At 38.3% G+C, this 16,526-nt stretch overlaps 2 protein-coding genes across 5 annotated transcripts; one reads left to right on the top strand and one right to left on the bottom strand.

The window, feature by feature from the left end:
- Positions 1-1,336: 1,336 nt before the first annotated feature.
- LOC147296916 (uncharacterized protein At4g18490) lies at positions 1,337-8,426 on the bottom strand. 4 transcript variants are annotated; one of them, XM_086229351.1, is made up of 16 exons: positions 8,136-8,426; positions 6,994-7,089; positions 6,724-6,850; positions 6,198-6,386; positions 5,312-6,082; positions 4,724-4,912; positions 4,548-4,649; positions 4,230-4,361; positions 3,520-3,735; positions 3,243-3,423; positions 3,024-3,091; positions 2,776-2,815; positions 2,473-2,649; positions 1,922-2,032; positions 1,742-1,827; positions 1,337-1,638 (listed from the first exon to the last, which is right to left on the bottom strand). In XM_086229351.1, the coding sequence occupies exons 2-15, from the start codon at positions 7,055-7,057 to the stop codon at positions 1,744-1,746; spliced, it is 2,451 nt and encodes an 816-aa protein (XP_086085477.1). In that variant the 5' UTR covers positions 7,058-7,089; positions 8,136-8,426; the 3' UTR covers positions 1,337-1,638; positions 1,742-1,743. The 4 variants fall into 4 exon arrangements, with proteins under 4 accessions (XP_086085477.1, XP_086085478.1, XP_086085479.1 ...); XM_086229352.1 differs by having other exon boundaries at positions 3,520-3,714; XM_086229353.1 differs by lacking the exon at positions 4,548-4,649.
- Positions 8,427-8,445: 19 nt separating this feature from the next.
- LOC147296915 (HXXXD-type acyl-transferase family protein) lies at positions 8,446-10,023 on the top strand. The gene is made up of 2 exons (XM_086229355.1): positions 8,446-9,378; positions 9,453-10,023. The coding sequence occupies exons 1-2, from the start codon at positions 8,558-8,560 to the stop codon at positions 9,982-9,984; spliced, it is 1,353 nt and encodes a 450-aa protein (XP_086085481.1). The 5' UTR covers positions 8,446-8,557; the 3' UTR covers positions 9,985-10,023.
- Positions 10,024-16,526: the final 6,503 nt, after the last annotated feature.

The raw sequence follows: 16,526 nt of genomic DNA, 5'->3' as shown, positions 1-16,526 counted from the left end.
TGGTTTTAGAGGGCGTGTTTCTGAAGTAGAAAATAAAAGCAATACTAGTACAAAGCAGACATAAAACCTCCAGCTAATAACCATTTTTTCTCTAAAGGTTTCATAAATGTGCTAGGCTTGGTAGAGACTTCATCTAAGAGGGGTACAATATATATAGACCATCAAGTTATTAATTTTTCATATATTATTCAAGTGGGTGCCATATGGGACCTCCAATTCTCCCACATCTGTAATGCTTCTTTTTGTTCTGTTTTGTTGTTGCCTTCTTATACCCTTATCATCCCTTTCACTAAGAAATAACTAATACCGACTATCAATCCCTTGTACTCGAACTATTATACCCATTAGAGTAATCAATCAGCTGGAGACCCCCAATCTCTTTGTTTAAACTGAATAAAACTCCTTCTCTTAGATCCCATTACACTGAAAAAAATTCAATTTGTTGGGTTTTGGAACCCATTAAACTGAATAAAATTCCATCTCTTAGGGTGGCCTAGTCTTTCTATAATAATAAGGGTTCCAAAGCCTTTTGAATCTATGTAGATTGAAGTGTAGTGTAGGTTGCTTTCTCAAATCTTTATATGATCAGGCTTTGGTCGGCTAAAAACTAAAGAGGTGTGTGTTGCCGGACTTCCTTTTCTTCATTCATCCATATTAGGCCCGACTAGGAACACGCAACAGCTTTTAATTACTAGTAGGGACTAGGGACTAATTGAAGTAAATACCCAATCTCTGAAATAGGGCTATAGTCTTTTTTTTTTTTTTGGTCGAAAAAATAGGGCTATAGTCTCTCCATGAAGAAAAGGTCTATAAGGTTTCCTTTCATTAGAAGGAAGATATGATTTTCTTTTTCTGTTACTGGGTTTAAAGAACTAAGACCTTTTAGGCATCTTCCAATATAAAAAATATTGTTGCTTATTAACAAAAAACTCTATTTCAAAACACTCCTCCCACTTTTTCTGTATATTATTTGCGCTGCTAATAGTAACACAACTTCCAAAGTTCCAAGCTCTGTTTTCGCTTTAATAATTTAGGCAAAATTACATATATGCCTCACATATGTGCTTTTAGGCCTTAAAACATGCCAATAGCGCCGCTCTTTTGCTGGTCAGCAGTGACTTCATAGGTTGCGTTCCACTTCCTTAATTTTTTGGGTACAAAAATCGGGGTGGTTATCTTTTTTTATTAGGGTTTGCATTCGGAACCCACAGTGAGAAGAAACATACAAAACTAAGTGATATTTTTTAATTATATCGTTTATGCATAATCCATGTACATGCACACACATTCACATATGAGAGAAAGGAACAAGTTATATACATTTGTAGGCTTCGTATGGTTCAGAAATTGCAAAGAGAACCTACCGTGATTCCAGGATTTGATTTAACAGAATCCAGTATTGCGTCCTAGTAACCAGTAACAACAGAGTACATATCATTAGCAAGGAAAAATATGAAAACAGAGAAGGCCAACTAGAGTCTAAAAATTGATATAGCTCATGCTATATTGTGAAGACTCAGCAGTTCAAATTAAGAGAAGAAATACGCAAGTAGGAAGTTGCAAATGCAATGTTGTCAATGTTCCTGATATTCAACTGTTGTCCAAACCAAAGCAGGAAAGAGGAAGTGTAACATGTTCCTGATATTCAAATGACAAAATAGGCCATCAGTATACCCAAAGTTTTAGATGCAAGTGTAAAGAAACATATGGCAAGCCAACATATCATTGCATATCAACATGCCTTTATATGACAACAGTCGGTCCTCTTGAACACGCTTGAAGCTCCTTGGACACCAGTTTTGCGGCAAATTTCTGAACTTTATAAATGTTTTCCATTGTGAAGGAAGGTGCAACTTTATTTTTATAACACAAATGGAAGACTTAAACAAGGAAATAACAGCTAAACAGAATTGAAGGATATCTTTGCTTCGTAGATGGGATGGTTCAGCATCAGTAAATTATTGTTGTTCACAATAGCTCTTACTAGCATTTCTTTGGCTTCCTCATGTTTCTTTTTCAGCATGTTGCATATCTGCAAGGGAGAGAGAGACCATTATGCCCCATGATGTATACTGTATTAATATATGCTGCATCAATGACCCATGCATAATCATTCAGAATGATAGTATATGGTACCGCAGATAGTAAAAAAGTGGAAACAGCCTCCATCTTTTAAGTTGTAACCGGTATATCAGTGACATATTTTGAATCTGAAATTAATGGACTCAACTATGACATATAATTTGGCTGACTGGTCTGTCAAAGCACTTATATATACTTATATGTATATATATATATATATATTATATAAGAAAAAAGAGATGTCTTTCTGGGGTTTAGCAGCAAACATCGAAAGTTCCATATTGTTTTTTTCCCATTAGGTAAAAGAAGATAATGATGCCATGTAATGCTAATTTTCTTTATGATTTAACTTAAGTCGTTTTTAAGTGTTCAGAATGATAGTTTACTTACGTCTTCAAGCTCCTTGGTATATGCTTCAGCCTTTTCAACATTTCCATCATTGTCCATTACCAGAGGAAATTCAAGTTCCATCACATTCACCTCGCAAGGACTACCAAGTCCAGAGGTCGGATGGTCATAGAAAGTGCTCTTGGTCTTACTCTCCAAATGATTCTCATGAATGAAAACCTAGCCAAAACATAAAGAATATTACAGTGGATAATTTATCCAATATCAGGCTTCCACCCATTTTTCTTTAATGTACATTTAGCAGTCATTATAGATCACTATTCATAGAGTTTTTTGAAAATGTACCTGTTCTTCAACAACTTCTTTTGAAGGTTCTTTGAAATTTCTGCAGATGTTTTGAGATAAAGAATGTGATACGTCGGCAGAACCATAGTAAATCACTGTAGAATACATACATCATAATAGTGCTTTGTGCAGCTATATAGGATTACAAATGTGATAAGCTGGAATAATCCCAGTATATCAAGTTTTTTTTTTTTTTTATGATCAGAAAGTATATTAAGTTAAAAACATATCTACTATAATAATAGGACCTGTTTTCTTTAGGTGACTCAGAGAGGCGTTTTAGAGGCTTTAAGGATGATAAACCTGAATTTGATCCCTGTGAAAAAGCTTTGTATAAGAAATTAGGAAAATGCAATAAAGAATTTCAAAAAGCTTTTGGACAGAATAAAATTAAGAATGTTATAGTCATGATATCATTTTGAAAAGAACTTCATGAGTTAAAGGAATGGTTTTGAAATAAATAAGACCTCAAATGTTTTTCGCTTCAAGGAAAGGTTCAGTGGCATTTGTTTCTCACTGCCATCAACAATCTGGGCAGTCTTCAATTCCACCTTGCCTTGCACTTCCATGTTTTTCTCTGAATTCCTCTGGGATTTAACTTGTTTTTGAGGTGCAGCATTCAATGAAACTTTATTGCCATCAATATTCCTACATTTAGAGATATCAAAACATTCAAAAGGACAATCAAAACATTTCAGCAGAGGAAAGAACTGAACAAGAGGAATAATTATACTTGCATCATACTTTGAAATTTTCCAGGTAGAGAGGTCCATTTTCTTCTTGGCAGGTTGATCAGGATAAAGTTTATTTCCTTCAGCTGTAATGATCTTTGTGTTCCTCATAGACTCCATTTTTGAGAGCATGAGTTTAGGATTTACACATGTCTGAGTACTAGGTTTAGTTTTCTTCTCGGTTGAGGTGGAAGGACTAGCTTGAATACTGCAAGAAATTTCCACATGCCTAAAAAGCTTATATCAAAAATCAAATATTTTACAAGAAGGTCCTGTGCACAATTAATCATGTTGCAGTACAATATATAAAAAAAGTTGTCATGTTCCTGAAGAAGATGAACGCAATCAAATCTTTGTATGATAACATCAGTCAAAAGCCCCATTTTTCATGACAAAAATTGTGAAGAAAAAGTCTCATGAACCTGGCAGTATGATATCATCTCGAGGGTTCAACATAGTGAAGAGTGAAATGTTGAAATAACACAACAATAGGTGGGGAAAAAATTCTGATAAAAAAAAGGTGGAAGAAAAAAAAGAAAATCCATATCATTACAAAATTCTCTAAACAGTGAAAGGAGAATTGGTTTGAACACTTGGTCAATAATCAAATCTATCAAACAAGTGGTCAGAGATCATAGTGAGAACCCTGCATATGAAAAAGTCCAACTTCAAATAGTGAAAGTAAAGCATAAGATGGAACAAGGTCATTTAGAGATGCCTCACCTGAGATCATCCAGATTTTTTCTCTGTTCACTCCCTAGGACAGGTTCCTTTTCTGTTACTTCTTTGTCACACAGCCGTGAATCCCCAACCATTTCGGTCCCATTTGGTACAGCATCAGAATTGAAACCGTCCCTGTTAATGATTACAAGGGCCACTGCTATTGAGCATTTATTTTCCTATTAACTAAAATGCTGTGATCCCTTTTGAGTGATTCAAAATCGATAGAATGTCAAAGTGTAGAAGCTTTTAGATTTTTTTTAAACAAATTACGGTATACTGTGCCTTGACTGGTATTACTAAAATTTTAGAATTCTTTACCTTCCAGGTATTACATGTTTGACTCTTGTTTCTCTATCAACTACCGCAGGAGTAGGAAGCAATTTGCTTCCAATTTGTGCATCATTAGGATTAACACCCACCCTGTCGAAGATTATATGAAACAGTTCTAAGTTAAATGCCAACTATTGCAATTGTTATGGGAAAGCATTACTCACCCTTTCTCAATTGCAGGACGTAGATGCATGGTACCAATTCTTTTGCTTCTAGAAGAGAGAGATTTTGCTCCATTTAATGATGGCTGATACAATTGAGATCCACTTTCCTCCAATCTCCTTGAATTCTTTGAGTGGAATTCTCCAGCTTCGCTTTCGTTTGTCAGCGTAACTTTATCAATTGTGGACTCACTGCATCAAGCAAAGAGGGAAATCCATAAAAAATGCTTTGATACTGAAACTCACAGGTGATGTTCTCTATCAAAGCTTAATAACACAGCTCATGAACATGCCTGCTGAACACGGTATAGAGTTTGTTTTACATGAGCAGTTAAAGGTAAATAGACCAATTAATACATGCATTCATAAACGAAATGGTCCCATGCCTTCTTTATAGTTTCAGTAACAGATGCACCTGAATGTTTTCAGATTATTGTTAATTTCTACATTCCAAACCATCTTGAGTATGAAAGACTGGAGAACCCACTAATCAGTTTCTAGTTCTCATAGTTAAATTAAGTCATTTACTTGAAGGATGGAACCAAATAAACAAAGATGGCAACTATTAAGATAGTTTTCAGATTTCCTGACCTGCCCTGTGTGGATAAAGGAAACTTTAGAGTTGAATTTTGGTCTTCCTTGACACTTTTGATGTTGTGTAGTGTCACTGGTGTCTTCCTTGAGACAAATGTATTGGAATTCTCTTCACTTTCTAAATCACCTTTAGATGGCTCAGAGTTTTCTGTCGAGATATCACTGCTCCTATCATCATTATTACTCCCTGAACTAGCTGAATCCTTCAAAGGTGAGTCTTCAGGATTAGGACCATCTCCTGTCAGCATTTGGTCATTAACATTTTCTTTTCCACTTGATATGGTATCTCCTTTTGTGAACTGAGAACAACCATCATTCCTTCCTTCTAAAACAGTATCTCCATTTGAATCAACTCCTCCAACAAGTTGACTAGGCAAATCATGTGTTGCCTGGTTCACATATGGTTCTGTGGGCATTGCCTTCTCGGATAAGTGACTTTTTTGATCTGATTCTTCAACACTCATAGTCATTCTTTTTTCTGGAGATCTTGGAAAATGTGGCAGTTTGAGATTTCCAGAGGTCTCAGGTTTTGATGCACAACCATCATTCATGGAATTAACATTCCCTGGATCAACTAACATGGTATCAGCCTTTGAAGTGGCCACTCTCTCAGAATTCCCATCAAGTGTATGAACCCCATCAGCCAGGTCGATTTTAGAGCCTTGACAACCAGTTCTATCAGAAACAACCTCTTTGCTGCTGTCTTGATTCTTCTTAGAGCTCTTTTCTGTTTTCGTTAAGCTTGAATCAAAATCAAAATTATCCAACCTACTTCCAAGAAAAATATGTGAGGTAACCGGTTGTAAAATTCAGAGTATAAGTACACTTACATTGCTTACATGTAATTCAAAATAACAACACAACAAGAAGATTCAAAGCTCACTCATTGAAATCAAAAGAGAATTTAAATTGGTCTTGTTTCCCTTGATGATTTCCTTTGGAAGGTTCTTCTTCAGATTTTCCCTTGGTTTTTGCAGCTTTCTTGGGCGGGGATGAGAAATCAAGGTCTGACATGTCCACTTTGAAAGATGATAACTTGTTAAAGTCACCATCTAGATTGAAATCCATATCCCTGAACAGGAAAGGGAGAAAAAGCTTCATAAGTGTTGTCTGGAATTTGCATTCACACTGGCATACATTTATTGGAGATATATCTGTAAAACTGGAAGAAGGAAGTTTGAATCCCAAACTCTATCCTCCTTTTCTAAACAATTTGCCGCACATGACACCAAATACCATATACACCAACGAAATACATAATGGTAGACAATTTACCCATCATAGGAAACGGAAGTGATGAGAAAAAAGGGTCACACAAAACTTTAAGCATTAAATAAAAGGAACCTGTTAAATGTTTACCAAAGATGGTTCTATCATTTTGGTAAATAAAAATTTTTGGCAGCACTTACAGCTTCTCAAAGTCAAACACCTTCTTCTTGCCTTTGGGAACTGTATCAAAGCTAAAATCCATTCCGTCATCTTCCATTACTGACATAGATTTCCAGGAGCTGAGAAATTCGTTACCAATTTCCTCATCTGATATAGAAGAAGCATAGGATTTCATTACATTATTCATGTCAAATGAAAAGTTCAAGGCTGGTAAATTTTACTGTGGCAATCATGTAGCATCTGATGACTTATGCAGCAAAGATAAAAGGTAAGGGAAACCAAGAGAATACCTAGAAATGAACTTTTTTCTTTTGGATTAGCAGAGGAAGATGTCCCCTTCTGTGGTTCTGCCATATGCACAGACTTGTAGATTTTATTATTAACCTCTGCAAACAGACAGTAACTGTCATTGTGAATTCCCAAAGAGAAAAAAAGAAGAAAAAGAAGGAAACTTCAATCCTTGTCCTCATCACAAATTTTCCATAAGACCCAACCAACATTGTTAAAACAACAATTATAAGATGAGAAGAGGAAAAACTTGAACCTTATATTGCAAATATTTTCCTATGTTCAATATACCAAAAAACAAAGCTTAATCATTTCTAGAGATGAATTGATAAAACTATGAATAAAATAGTAAAAGAAAGAAGAATTTTCCAACAGTCAGCGTAGTCATATCTATAACAAATGACGCCCAAAGCTCACAAATGAATCACATAATAAAGAAATAAAGACAAAATTAAAGCAGAAATATGATTTACAACCAAGAACTGATTCAGAGCTGTTCGAAAATATGATGGCAAGATTTCAGCATCAATTAGTGTAGAAAATGTTAAATTCTGTGCACATTTCTATATTAGGAAGAAGCCATTGAAAGAGCAAAGTAGGACCTTCTTAAGCAGCGAAAATGAATTAATCAAGGGCTAAAATCGAAACAATGCTCAATCAAATCAACCAAAACTTAACTCTGTGCCTAAATTTTGAAATAACGGTTAGCAATGAACAATAGGACATCAGAATTTAAAGGTTAAGGTAGTAATTGCGGAACTGATGTAGCAACCAGAGAGAGAGAGAGAGAGAGAGAGAGAGAGAGAGAGATTTTGTGCAACAACAGAAACGATAGAGATTTCACAACTCAAATTCTAAAATTGAACCGTAAACTACAAGATGAACAAATTGAGCTAAAACTTCAAGAAATTATGCGATCTACAACAAGCTCAACAAACAAAGGAATCGATTGCATTCTACTAGCTACATACTTGCAAATTTACAAGAAACTAAGCAAATTTTCTCGGAAAATAATCGGAATCGATCAAGAAATGCACGCCACTAGTTTAAAACGAAACGGATTTTCTCGGACCAGAAAACAATGCACGGCTCGCGAATCCGAAAATATACACATTACGAAACGATTAGGTGCTAAGAAACTCACAGATTTTCAAAGTCGGATATGCGTGAGAGATTGCAGAGGTGTTCGTTGTGAGAGAGCTCGTTGTTCACTATAATAATGGTCTGAAACACAGTACGTGGATTTGAGGCGGACACTACCGATTGGCGCGCTCTTTCGAAGCCGGGTTTCCCAAGTTTGGGTTTAAGCAAAATGGGCCTCCCTAATTAAGGCCCAAAATAAAAGGCCACACTAACAAGAAAGAGACTTGGAACCCAGGCCTCTTGGGCCTAGGGGTAGTTGGAAGTGGGTACCCTCAGAAGTCAGAAAGGCATACTCCACGTCGCCCCACCAGACGCTTTCATTCTCAACCAAACAAATCCACATGGCCGACTCATATATACATATATCCGGTATCCCCACACCAAGTGACCAAACTACCAAAGCAACTACCAAAGTGACCAAAAATGCAAGTTGAAATCTCCAAAACAACCCTCGTCATTCCCTCTACACCCCCATTTGACGACGACGACCACGTCCTCCAGCTCAGCCACCTTGACAACGACCCCAACCTCCGCGTCACCTTCCGTTATGTCCGTGCCTACGTCACCGCCGACCCCTCCACTGTTCCCTCATCTAACCCCTGCCACGTCATCTCCGCCTCCCTCTCCGCCGCTCTCGTCCACTACTATCCTCTCGCCGCCACTCTCCGCCGTCGCCACGACCACCGCTTCGAGCTCTTCTGCTCGAAGGATCAGGGCGTCCCCCTCATAAGTGCTTCCGTCGAGTCCACTCTCGACTCCGTCAGTCGCCTCGATGACCCGGATACCCATTTCGTAGAACAGTTGGTGCCCGACCCGGACCTGGAGGAGGCGATGGCGAATCCGTGTGTGTTGCAAGTAACGGTGTTTAAGTGCGGTGGGTACACTCTCGGAGCTGCCATACACCACGCGCTGTGCGACGGAATGGGCGCCACTCAGTTCTTCAATGCCATGGCTGAGTTGGCTCGCGGGGCAACTCGGGTGTCGGTCCAGCCCGTCTGGGACCGGGCGGGCTTGCTGGGACCCAGAGACCGGCCCCGAGTTGATGCACCGGTACTGCACCAGTTTCTGAGTTTGGACCGGGGGTTTTCACCGTACGGACAGGGAAAGTCGGTGGGCCCGGTTGCGAGGGAGTGCTTTGATGTGAGAGACGAGTGTTTGGAGCGGTTCAAGAGCAAGCTGTTGGAGCGGTCCGGGTTGAGCTTCACAACTTTTGAAGCTTTGGGTGCTTTTATATGGCGAGCCAAGTAATTAAGCCTCTCTGTCTCTGTCTCTTTTTCCTTTTTAAACAAAAATTATTGTATAATGATGGATGAAACAGGGTTAAAGCTGCAGAGATTTCGAGCGATGAAACGGTGACGTTTGCATATTCAATCAACGTACGGAAGCTAGTAAAGCCATCGTTGCCAGCTGGGTATTGGGGCAACGGTTGCGTTGCGATGTACGTGAAGCTTAGTGCGAGAGAATTAACAGAGAGACCCATTTGGGAGGTAGTGGATCTGATCAAGAAGAGCAAAAGCAACGCCACAGATGAATACGTGCGCTCGTTCATCGACTTTCAGGAGCTACATTACGAGGATGGGATCACGGCAGGGAGCGAAGTGAGTGGGTTCACGGATTGGCGACACCTGCCTCATTCGACGGTGGATTTTGGGTGGGGAGGGCCTGTGACTGTTTTGCCCCTTTCGAGGAACTTGCTTGGTGGTGTTGAGCCCTGCTTTTTCTTGCCTCCCTCTTTAAGTCTTGGGAAGAAAGATGGGTTTAAGGTTTTGGTCACTCTGCGAGAGACTGGTATGGCTGCTTTTAGAGAGGAGATGGACAAGTTTCGCTGCCAAGAATTTGGGTTGCCTTGATGTGTTTGTTACATGTAATAGTTGTTAAGGATGCTGCTGTGAAGCTGCGTTGTTGCTGAGCTATTACACTGTGCTGAGTTCTAATAAAGTCACGTGTTTGTTTTTAGTGACTGTAGCTATTAGTTCTGCCAGTTACTTTCTAGCCTATGGTTGTTTGCCACATGGCTTGTTTTGTTAGAGAATAGTTAGTTAGTTTCTATAATCTGTTAGCAGTCAATATATAGTTGATGACTTCTTGATTCGTGTATTCATTCATTCATTAAGGAAATTTAGTTCAGTTTCTTCAGATTAATTCCTTTACTTTTTCTCTCTATTTTTTCTATATTCCTTTCTTGCTTGGTTCTGTGATCATGGTATCAGAGCAGGTTTTAATCCTGACTCTATGTGCGTAGTTTACGATTTGTTTCTGGGATCGATTTGGGTTGTAGCTGTTTGTGAAAGTTCTTGGAGGTGTTTCGCGATCTGTGTTGCGGATTGATTGTGGTGGTGATTAGGAGTTCTTGAAATCACAAGCTTGTGACTCGATCAGGTTTTTCAAGGTTTTTTTTTTGGGACATATGTGCTTATAAGTCTTGGGCCTCTCCACCCATTGCCAATTGGTTTTGGGTTGGATGCTCTAATTCTATCATGGTATCAGAGCCAGGTTATCCGCGTGTAAGGCCTAACGGTCACACGTGCTCCCACGTCACCCAATACAATTTGTTCACGTGTAAGGCTCAAAATATCGCCACACGTGCGGGGGCGTGTTGAGAGTAATGTAGAGCAATGTCCCACATCGGAAAACTAGAGCTTAACATATGTGCTTATAAGTCTTGGGCCTCTCCACCCATTGCCAATTGGTTTTATGTTAGGATTGCTGAGAAAATGAGAGTAAGAGAGGGGAGAGAGAGTAGGAAAAATCTAAAGAGACTACATTGCTTCATGTAAGTCTTATAGAGGGAGAGGACATGACTTCATATACTCTTAGTAACTAACTATAACAGTCAAACTTATTAACTACTAACTCATACACTAACAGCCCCCTCAAGCTCATGATAGGGAACCTAGCATGAGTTCCTCTGGTCATTCTTCTAATTCTCATGATCAGAATTTTTCTAATGGAAGTAGTGGCAGTGGTGAGTTGGGAGTACAGTTCACTGGTGGTTTCTCTGGTAATGGCAATTCCTACATATCTAATGGCTATCCTACTGGAGGACAATATAGCAATACTGGAGGGTATCACAATGGTGGTAGATGGACTAATAATCACTATCATGGTGGTAATGGTGGTCATTGGAACAATGGTGGTAGAAGTAATGGAGGTAGAGCTAATGGTGGACATTGGAACAATGGTGGTAGGTTTAACTTTACTGGTGGTGGTCGAGGTTGGAGCACTGGAGGCAATGGTGTTAGAGGTTGGAACAATGGTTGGAATACTATGAATAATTGGAATAATGGAGGTAGACAGGTGCCTGAGTGTCAGATTTGTGCTAAAAGAGGGCATACAGCTGTGAATTGCCTTGACAGGGATAGAATGTCTCAAACTCAAGCTTCTTCTTCAAGTGTGGAATGTCAGATTTGTGGCAAGAGAGGTCATGTGGCTTTGGATTGCTATAACAGGGCCAATTATGCATATCAAGGGTCTGCACCACCTCAGACCTTGAATGCTTTGACTGCTCAGGCTAATATTGGTAATGTTAGCAATGTTGGTTTTGCTTCTGAAGATGTTTGGATTGCTGATACTGGTGCTACTCATCATATGACAGCTGATTTGCACAATTTAACCATAGCTGAACCCTTTGAGTCTGGTGAGCAGATAACAGTTGGTAATGGGGAGGGTTTAGGAGTTAAACATATTGGTTGTGCTTCACTCTCTTCCTCTCTTACACTTAAAAATATTCTCCATGTACCTGATATAGCTGCAAATTTATTGTCTGTTCATAAATTGTGCAAGGATAATCATTGTACTGTATCTTTTGATGAACATGAGGTTTGGTTGCAGGACAAGGCCACTCTCAAGGAGCTGTTCAGAGGAAGGAGTAGCAAAGGATTGTATCCCATTCCAAAGCAGATTCCCAACCCTTCTCATGATTCTTTCGTAGCTTTTCTTGGTCAATTAGTCAAGTCTTCTGTTTGGCATCATAGGTTAGGTCATGCCACTAATTCTGTAATTCACAAAATGCTATCTGATTCTCAAATTTCTGTTTTGCCAGATAACACACCTCAACTTTGTAAGTCTTGTTTAGGAGGGAAAATGTCTAGATTACCATTTCCTTCTCATGTACATCAATGTACTGTTCCTTTTCAAAAAATTCACAGTGATGTTTGGGGTCCTTCACCTACTATGTCACTAGAAGGGTATAGATACTATGTACTCTTTGTGGATGAATGTACTCGTTTTGTCTGGATTTACCCTATGATTAATAAATCAGATGTTTTCTCTATTTTTGTTAAGTTTACTGCTTTTGTTGAAAATCAATTTCATTCTGCTATTAAGGTTTTTCAATCTGATGGGGGAGGGGAGTATACTAGTAAAGCTTTTATTTCATTTCTAGAATCCAAAGGCATTCTCCACTATTTTTCTTGTCCTTATACACCTCAACAGAATGGGATAGCTGAGAGAAAAAATAGACACCTTGTAGAAACAGCTATTACATTACTTCATGCTGCCAAGCTTCCAAATAAATTTTGGTATCATGCATGTTCTCATGCAGCTTTGCTTATCAATAGAATGCCTTGTCAACCTCTCAATATGATTTCTCCTTATGAGAAACTGTTCAAACAATTGGCAGATATTACACACTTTAAGATTTTTGGCACAGCCTGTTATCCTTTTCTTAAGCCCTATACTCTTAACAAATTGCAACCTAAGAGTGATGAGTGTATCTTTTTGGGGTATGCTTTGGGGTATAAGGGTGTTATTTGCTTTCATGTTTCTACTGGTAAATTGATTTTGACTAGACATGTCATCCATGATGAGTCAGTGTTTCCTTTTGTTCATTCTTTACCGATGACCGAGTCTTCTTCACCTACTTCTACTTCTCTTTCTTCTTCTCATATCATTCTTCCTATACCTGTACCTTGTTCTTCTTCTGTGTCTCCTGGTATCTCTGTACCTATTGCTCCACATGTGTCTCCATCCCATTTGAGTTCTGTTCAGGTTTCTCCTGTTTCTCATCCTCTATCTAGTTCAGAGGAACATTCGATATCCATTGAGCCTTCTGCTTCTTTACCGACAGGGTCTACATCCTTAGCTACACCTCCAAGAACAGACCAAGATGTGTTGCTTGTCCATAGTTCTTTTCCTGAAGAGCCTGCAACTGTTCCATTATCAATCACTGCTCAGTTGACTGGTGCTAATGAGCATGGAATGCTTACAAGATCCAAAGTAGGAGTTGTTCAAAAGAAGGATTTCAGTGAGTTCCATTGCTTCAGTGCAATTATGCAAGACAAGAAGTTTGAGGAATTTGCTTTCTTTTCTGGCTTAACTTGTGTTTCTGATATACCTTTACCAACTGAACCCACTAGTTTTCGAGCTGCTATTGGTCAACAGGAGTGGAGGAAAGCTATGCAGGAAGAAATTGATGCTTTGCATGTTCAAGGTACATGGACACTGGTTCCTAAACCTGTTCATCGCAACATTATTGGCTGCAAATGGGTGTTTAGGTTGAAAAAGAATCCAGATGGTACTTTATCTAGATATAAGGCACGATTGGTGGCTCAAGGTTTCAGTCAGGAACATGGCATTGATTATGCAGAGACTTTTAGTCCAGTTGTTCGACACTCCACAGTACGGTTGGTTCTTGCTCTTGCAGCTCAGTTCAAATGGGCACTTAAACAGTTGGATGTCAAAAATGCATTCCTTCATGGGGACTTGAAGGAAGAGGTCTATATGAAACAGCCTCCAGGTTTTGAAGATTCTACTCATCCAGACTATGTGTGCTCCTTGCAGAAGTCTTTATATGGATTAAAACAGGCACCTCGAGCTTGGAATGAGAAATTTACAGGTTATCTTCCCTCTCTTGGTTTTCAATTTTCTCACTCAGATCCAAGTTTGTTTGTTAAGACTACTGGTACTGGTGTGATTTTACTATTACTCTATGTTGATGATATAATCATCACTGGTTCACAGTCTTCTGAAGTTCAAGCTGTCATTGATGAGTTGAGTTTGGCCTTTGACATGAAGGATCTTGGTAGGTTGTCTTATTTTCTGGGATTACAAGTTCAGTATAAGTCTAATGATGGCATTTTTATCTCACAAGAAAAGTATGCTCGCGACTTGCTTATTAAGGCAGGATTGGAAAATTGCAAACCTTGCAATTCTCCCTGCAAGCCTCATTTGCAACTTGCAAAGCATGAGGGCGATCCTCTCTCTGATCCTACTCAATATCGTAGTTTGGTAGGTGCCTTACAGTATCTGACATTTACAAGACCAGACATTGCCTATGCTACTAACACAGTGTGTCAGTTTATGGCTGCTCCTACAGAGACTCACTATGATGCTGTTAAGAAAATTTTAAGGTATCTTCAAGGTACTTTGACTCATGGTCTTCATTACCACTCTGGACATATGGCTCTCACTGCTTACAGTGACTCAGATTGGGGTGGTGACATCAATGACAGAAGGTCTACCACCGGCTATATAGTCTATCTAGCTGGGAATCCTGTCTCTTGGCAATCTAAGAAACAAGGTAGTGTAGCTAGAAGCTCAACAGAGGCAGAATATCGAGCCTTAGCCAATACAGTTTCTGATATTTCCTGGATTCAAAATGTGTTGAAGGATTTACACATTCCTCTTCCATATCCTCCTCTTCTTCGATGTGATAACATGTCTGCCATTGCCCTCAGTACTAATCCTGTTTTCCACTCTCGCATTAAGCATTTGGACACAGACTTTCACTATGTTCGAGAGAGAGTTCAATGTCGGGCTTTAGATGTGGAATATGTCTCTACTTCTGATAATACTGCTGATGTGCTCACAAAAGGATTGCATAGTCCTTTACATCACCAACATTGTTGCAACCTCAGACTAGGTTCCCTAGTTGAGGTTGAGGGGGGATGTTAAGGATGCTGCTGTGAAGCTGCGTTGTTGCTGAGCTATTACACTGTGCTGAGTTCTAATAAAGTCACGTGTTTGTTTTTAGTGACTGTAGCTATTAGTTCTGCCAGTTACTTTCTAGCCTATGGTTGTTTGCCACATGGCTTGTTTTGTTAGAGAATAGTTAGTTAGTTTCTATAATCTGTTAGCAGTCAATATATAGTTGATGACTTCTTGATTCGTGTATTCATTCATTCATTAAGGAAATTTAGTTCAGTTTCTTCAGATTAATTCCTTTACTTTTTCTCTCTATTTTTTCTATATTCCTTTCTTGCTTGGTTCTGTGATCAATAGTGTGTCAAGTCCTGTTTTTTACTTCTTTTTTGTTGTTGTTGTTCTTGTGTCTGTATTTTCATTGGCAAGGAAGAGTTGGTGTGTGGGTAAATGCTTAGGCCCCGTTTGGTATCACTTTGAGAAATTATTTTCAAAAAATAGGATTAATATTTAAAATTTGAATTTTAAAAATCAATTTTTATATTTTAAAAACATGTTTGGTATGAAATTGAATTTTATCATCTCCCTTCTCATCAATGTCATCATAGCATCTAGTCTCTCAACCAAAACAAAAAACGATCGATACCCAAACACTCACCCAAAAACCATTCATGAATGATGGAAACAACAAAAATCAGAGAGATCCATCCCCCCTTCTCTTCCTCCTAGATCGGAGTAACATAAACAAAAAACAAACTGCAACAATGGCGATGTTGATCACTTTCACTGGAGCAAAATTGACGGTTCTGTTGTTGAGATCTTCATTGGCGATAACAAACTGCTTTTTCTTTGTCAAGGTTTTCAAGGCCCATTGAGAGCAGAAGAGAGATATGGAGGAGATGAAAGAACAAGAAAGGCAGAGAGAAAACGATGGCAAAAACGCAGGTCGGCAGAGAGTTGGTGTAAGAAAAAAAGAACTGCAAAAACGACATTTTATTGTTTTTAGAAAATGGTTGTTTTTGAACTTTTTTTTATATTTATTTTTAAAAATGGGTTGCCAAACACAGTTTTTCAATTTAAAAACGAATTAGTATTTTTAAAAACAAAAAATTGTTTTTAAATCAGATACCCAATGAGGCCTTAAGGCCCTTAATTATCAATTAATAAAGTTAAATAAGTAACTAAATTTAGGGATGTTCTCAACTTAGATTTAAATAAATTTTAAAATTCATATAATTCATCAAAATTTAAAGAAATTAGCTGAAATTCTCATAAAAATTGTTATGTGTAAAAAAATCATTCAAATCTATTCAAATCCTAATTGAGGACACCAAAATTTTATTGGACTTTTAAAATCTAAATTGGGAACACCTCTCTAAATTTAAGAATGCTTACTTGTATGACGTTAAATTTGGTATAAGAATGGATTGTATTTAGGGTTATTTCTATGCACACTCCCTCGTATTTGATTTTATTAAAAATAAGAAATTTTTGAGTTAGCTAAATGGCTTGATAATTGAGCTAATTAATT

The sequence above is a fragment of the Dryas octopetala genome, chromosome 1 (assembly GCF_963921425.1).
Source record: "Dryas octopetala chromosome 1, drDryOcto1.1, whole genome shotgun sequence".
Taxonomy (NCBI): Eukaryota; Viridiplantae; Streptophyta; class Magnoliopsida; order Rosales; family Rosaceae; genus Dryas; species Dryas octopetala.
Note: the sequence above shows the minus strand (reverse complement) of the source record. Positions and strands in the feature narration are given on the sequence as shown.

Bases quoted from the DNA above. Each gene is read 5' to 3' on its own strand.
- LOC147296916 (XM_086229351.1), bottom strand. From the start codon at position 7,057: ATGGCAGAACCACAGAAGGGGACATCTTCCTCTGCTAATCCAAAAGAA. The intron at 6,387-6,723 runs GTAAGTGCTGCC...TTTCCTGTTCAG, and splicing joins GTGTTTGACTTTGAGAAGCT to GGATATGGATTTCAATCTAG. The intron at 4,362-4,547 runs GTAAAGAATTCT...AATCATTAACAG, and splicing joins AAACATGTAATACCTGGAAG to GGACGGTTTCAATTCTGATG.
- LOC147296915 (XM_086229355.1), top strand. From the start codon at position 8,558: ATGCAAGTTGAAATCTCCAAAACAACCCTCGTCATTCCCTCTACACCC. The intron at 9,379-9,452 runs GTAATTAAGCCT...TGGATGAAACAG, and splicing joins GCTTTTATATGGCGAGCCAA to GGTTAAAGCTGCAGAGATTT.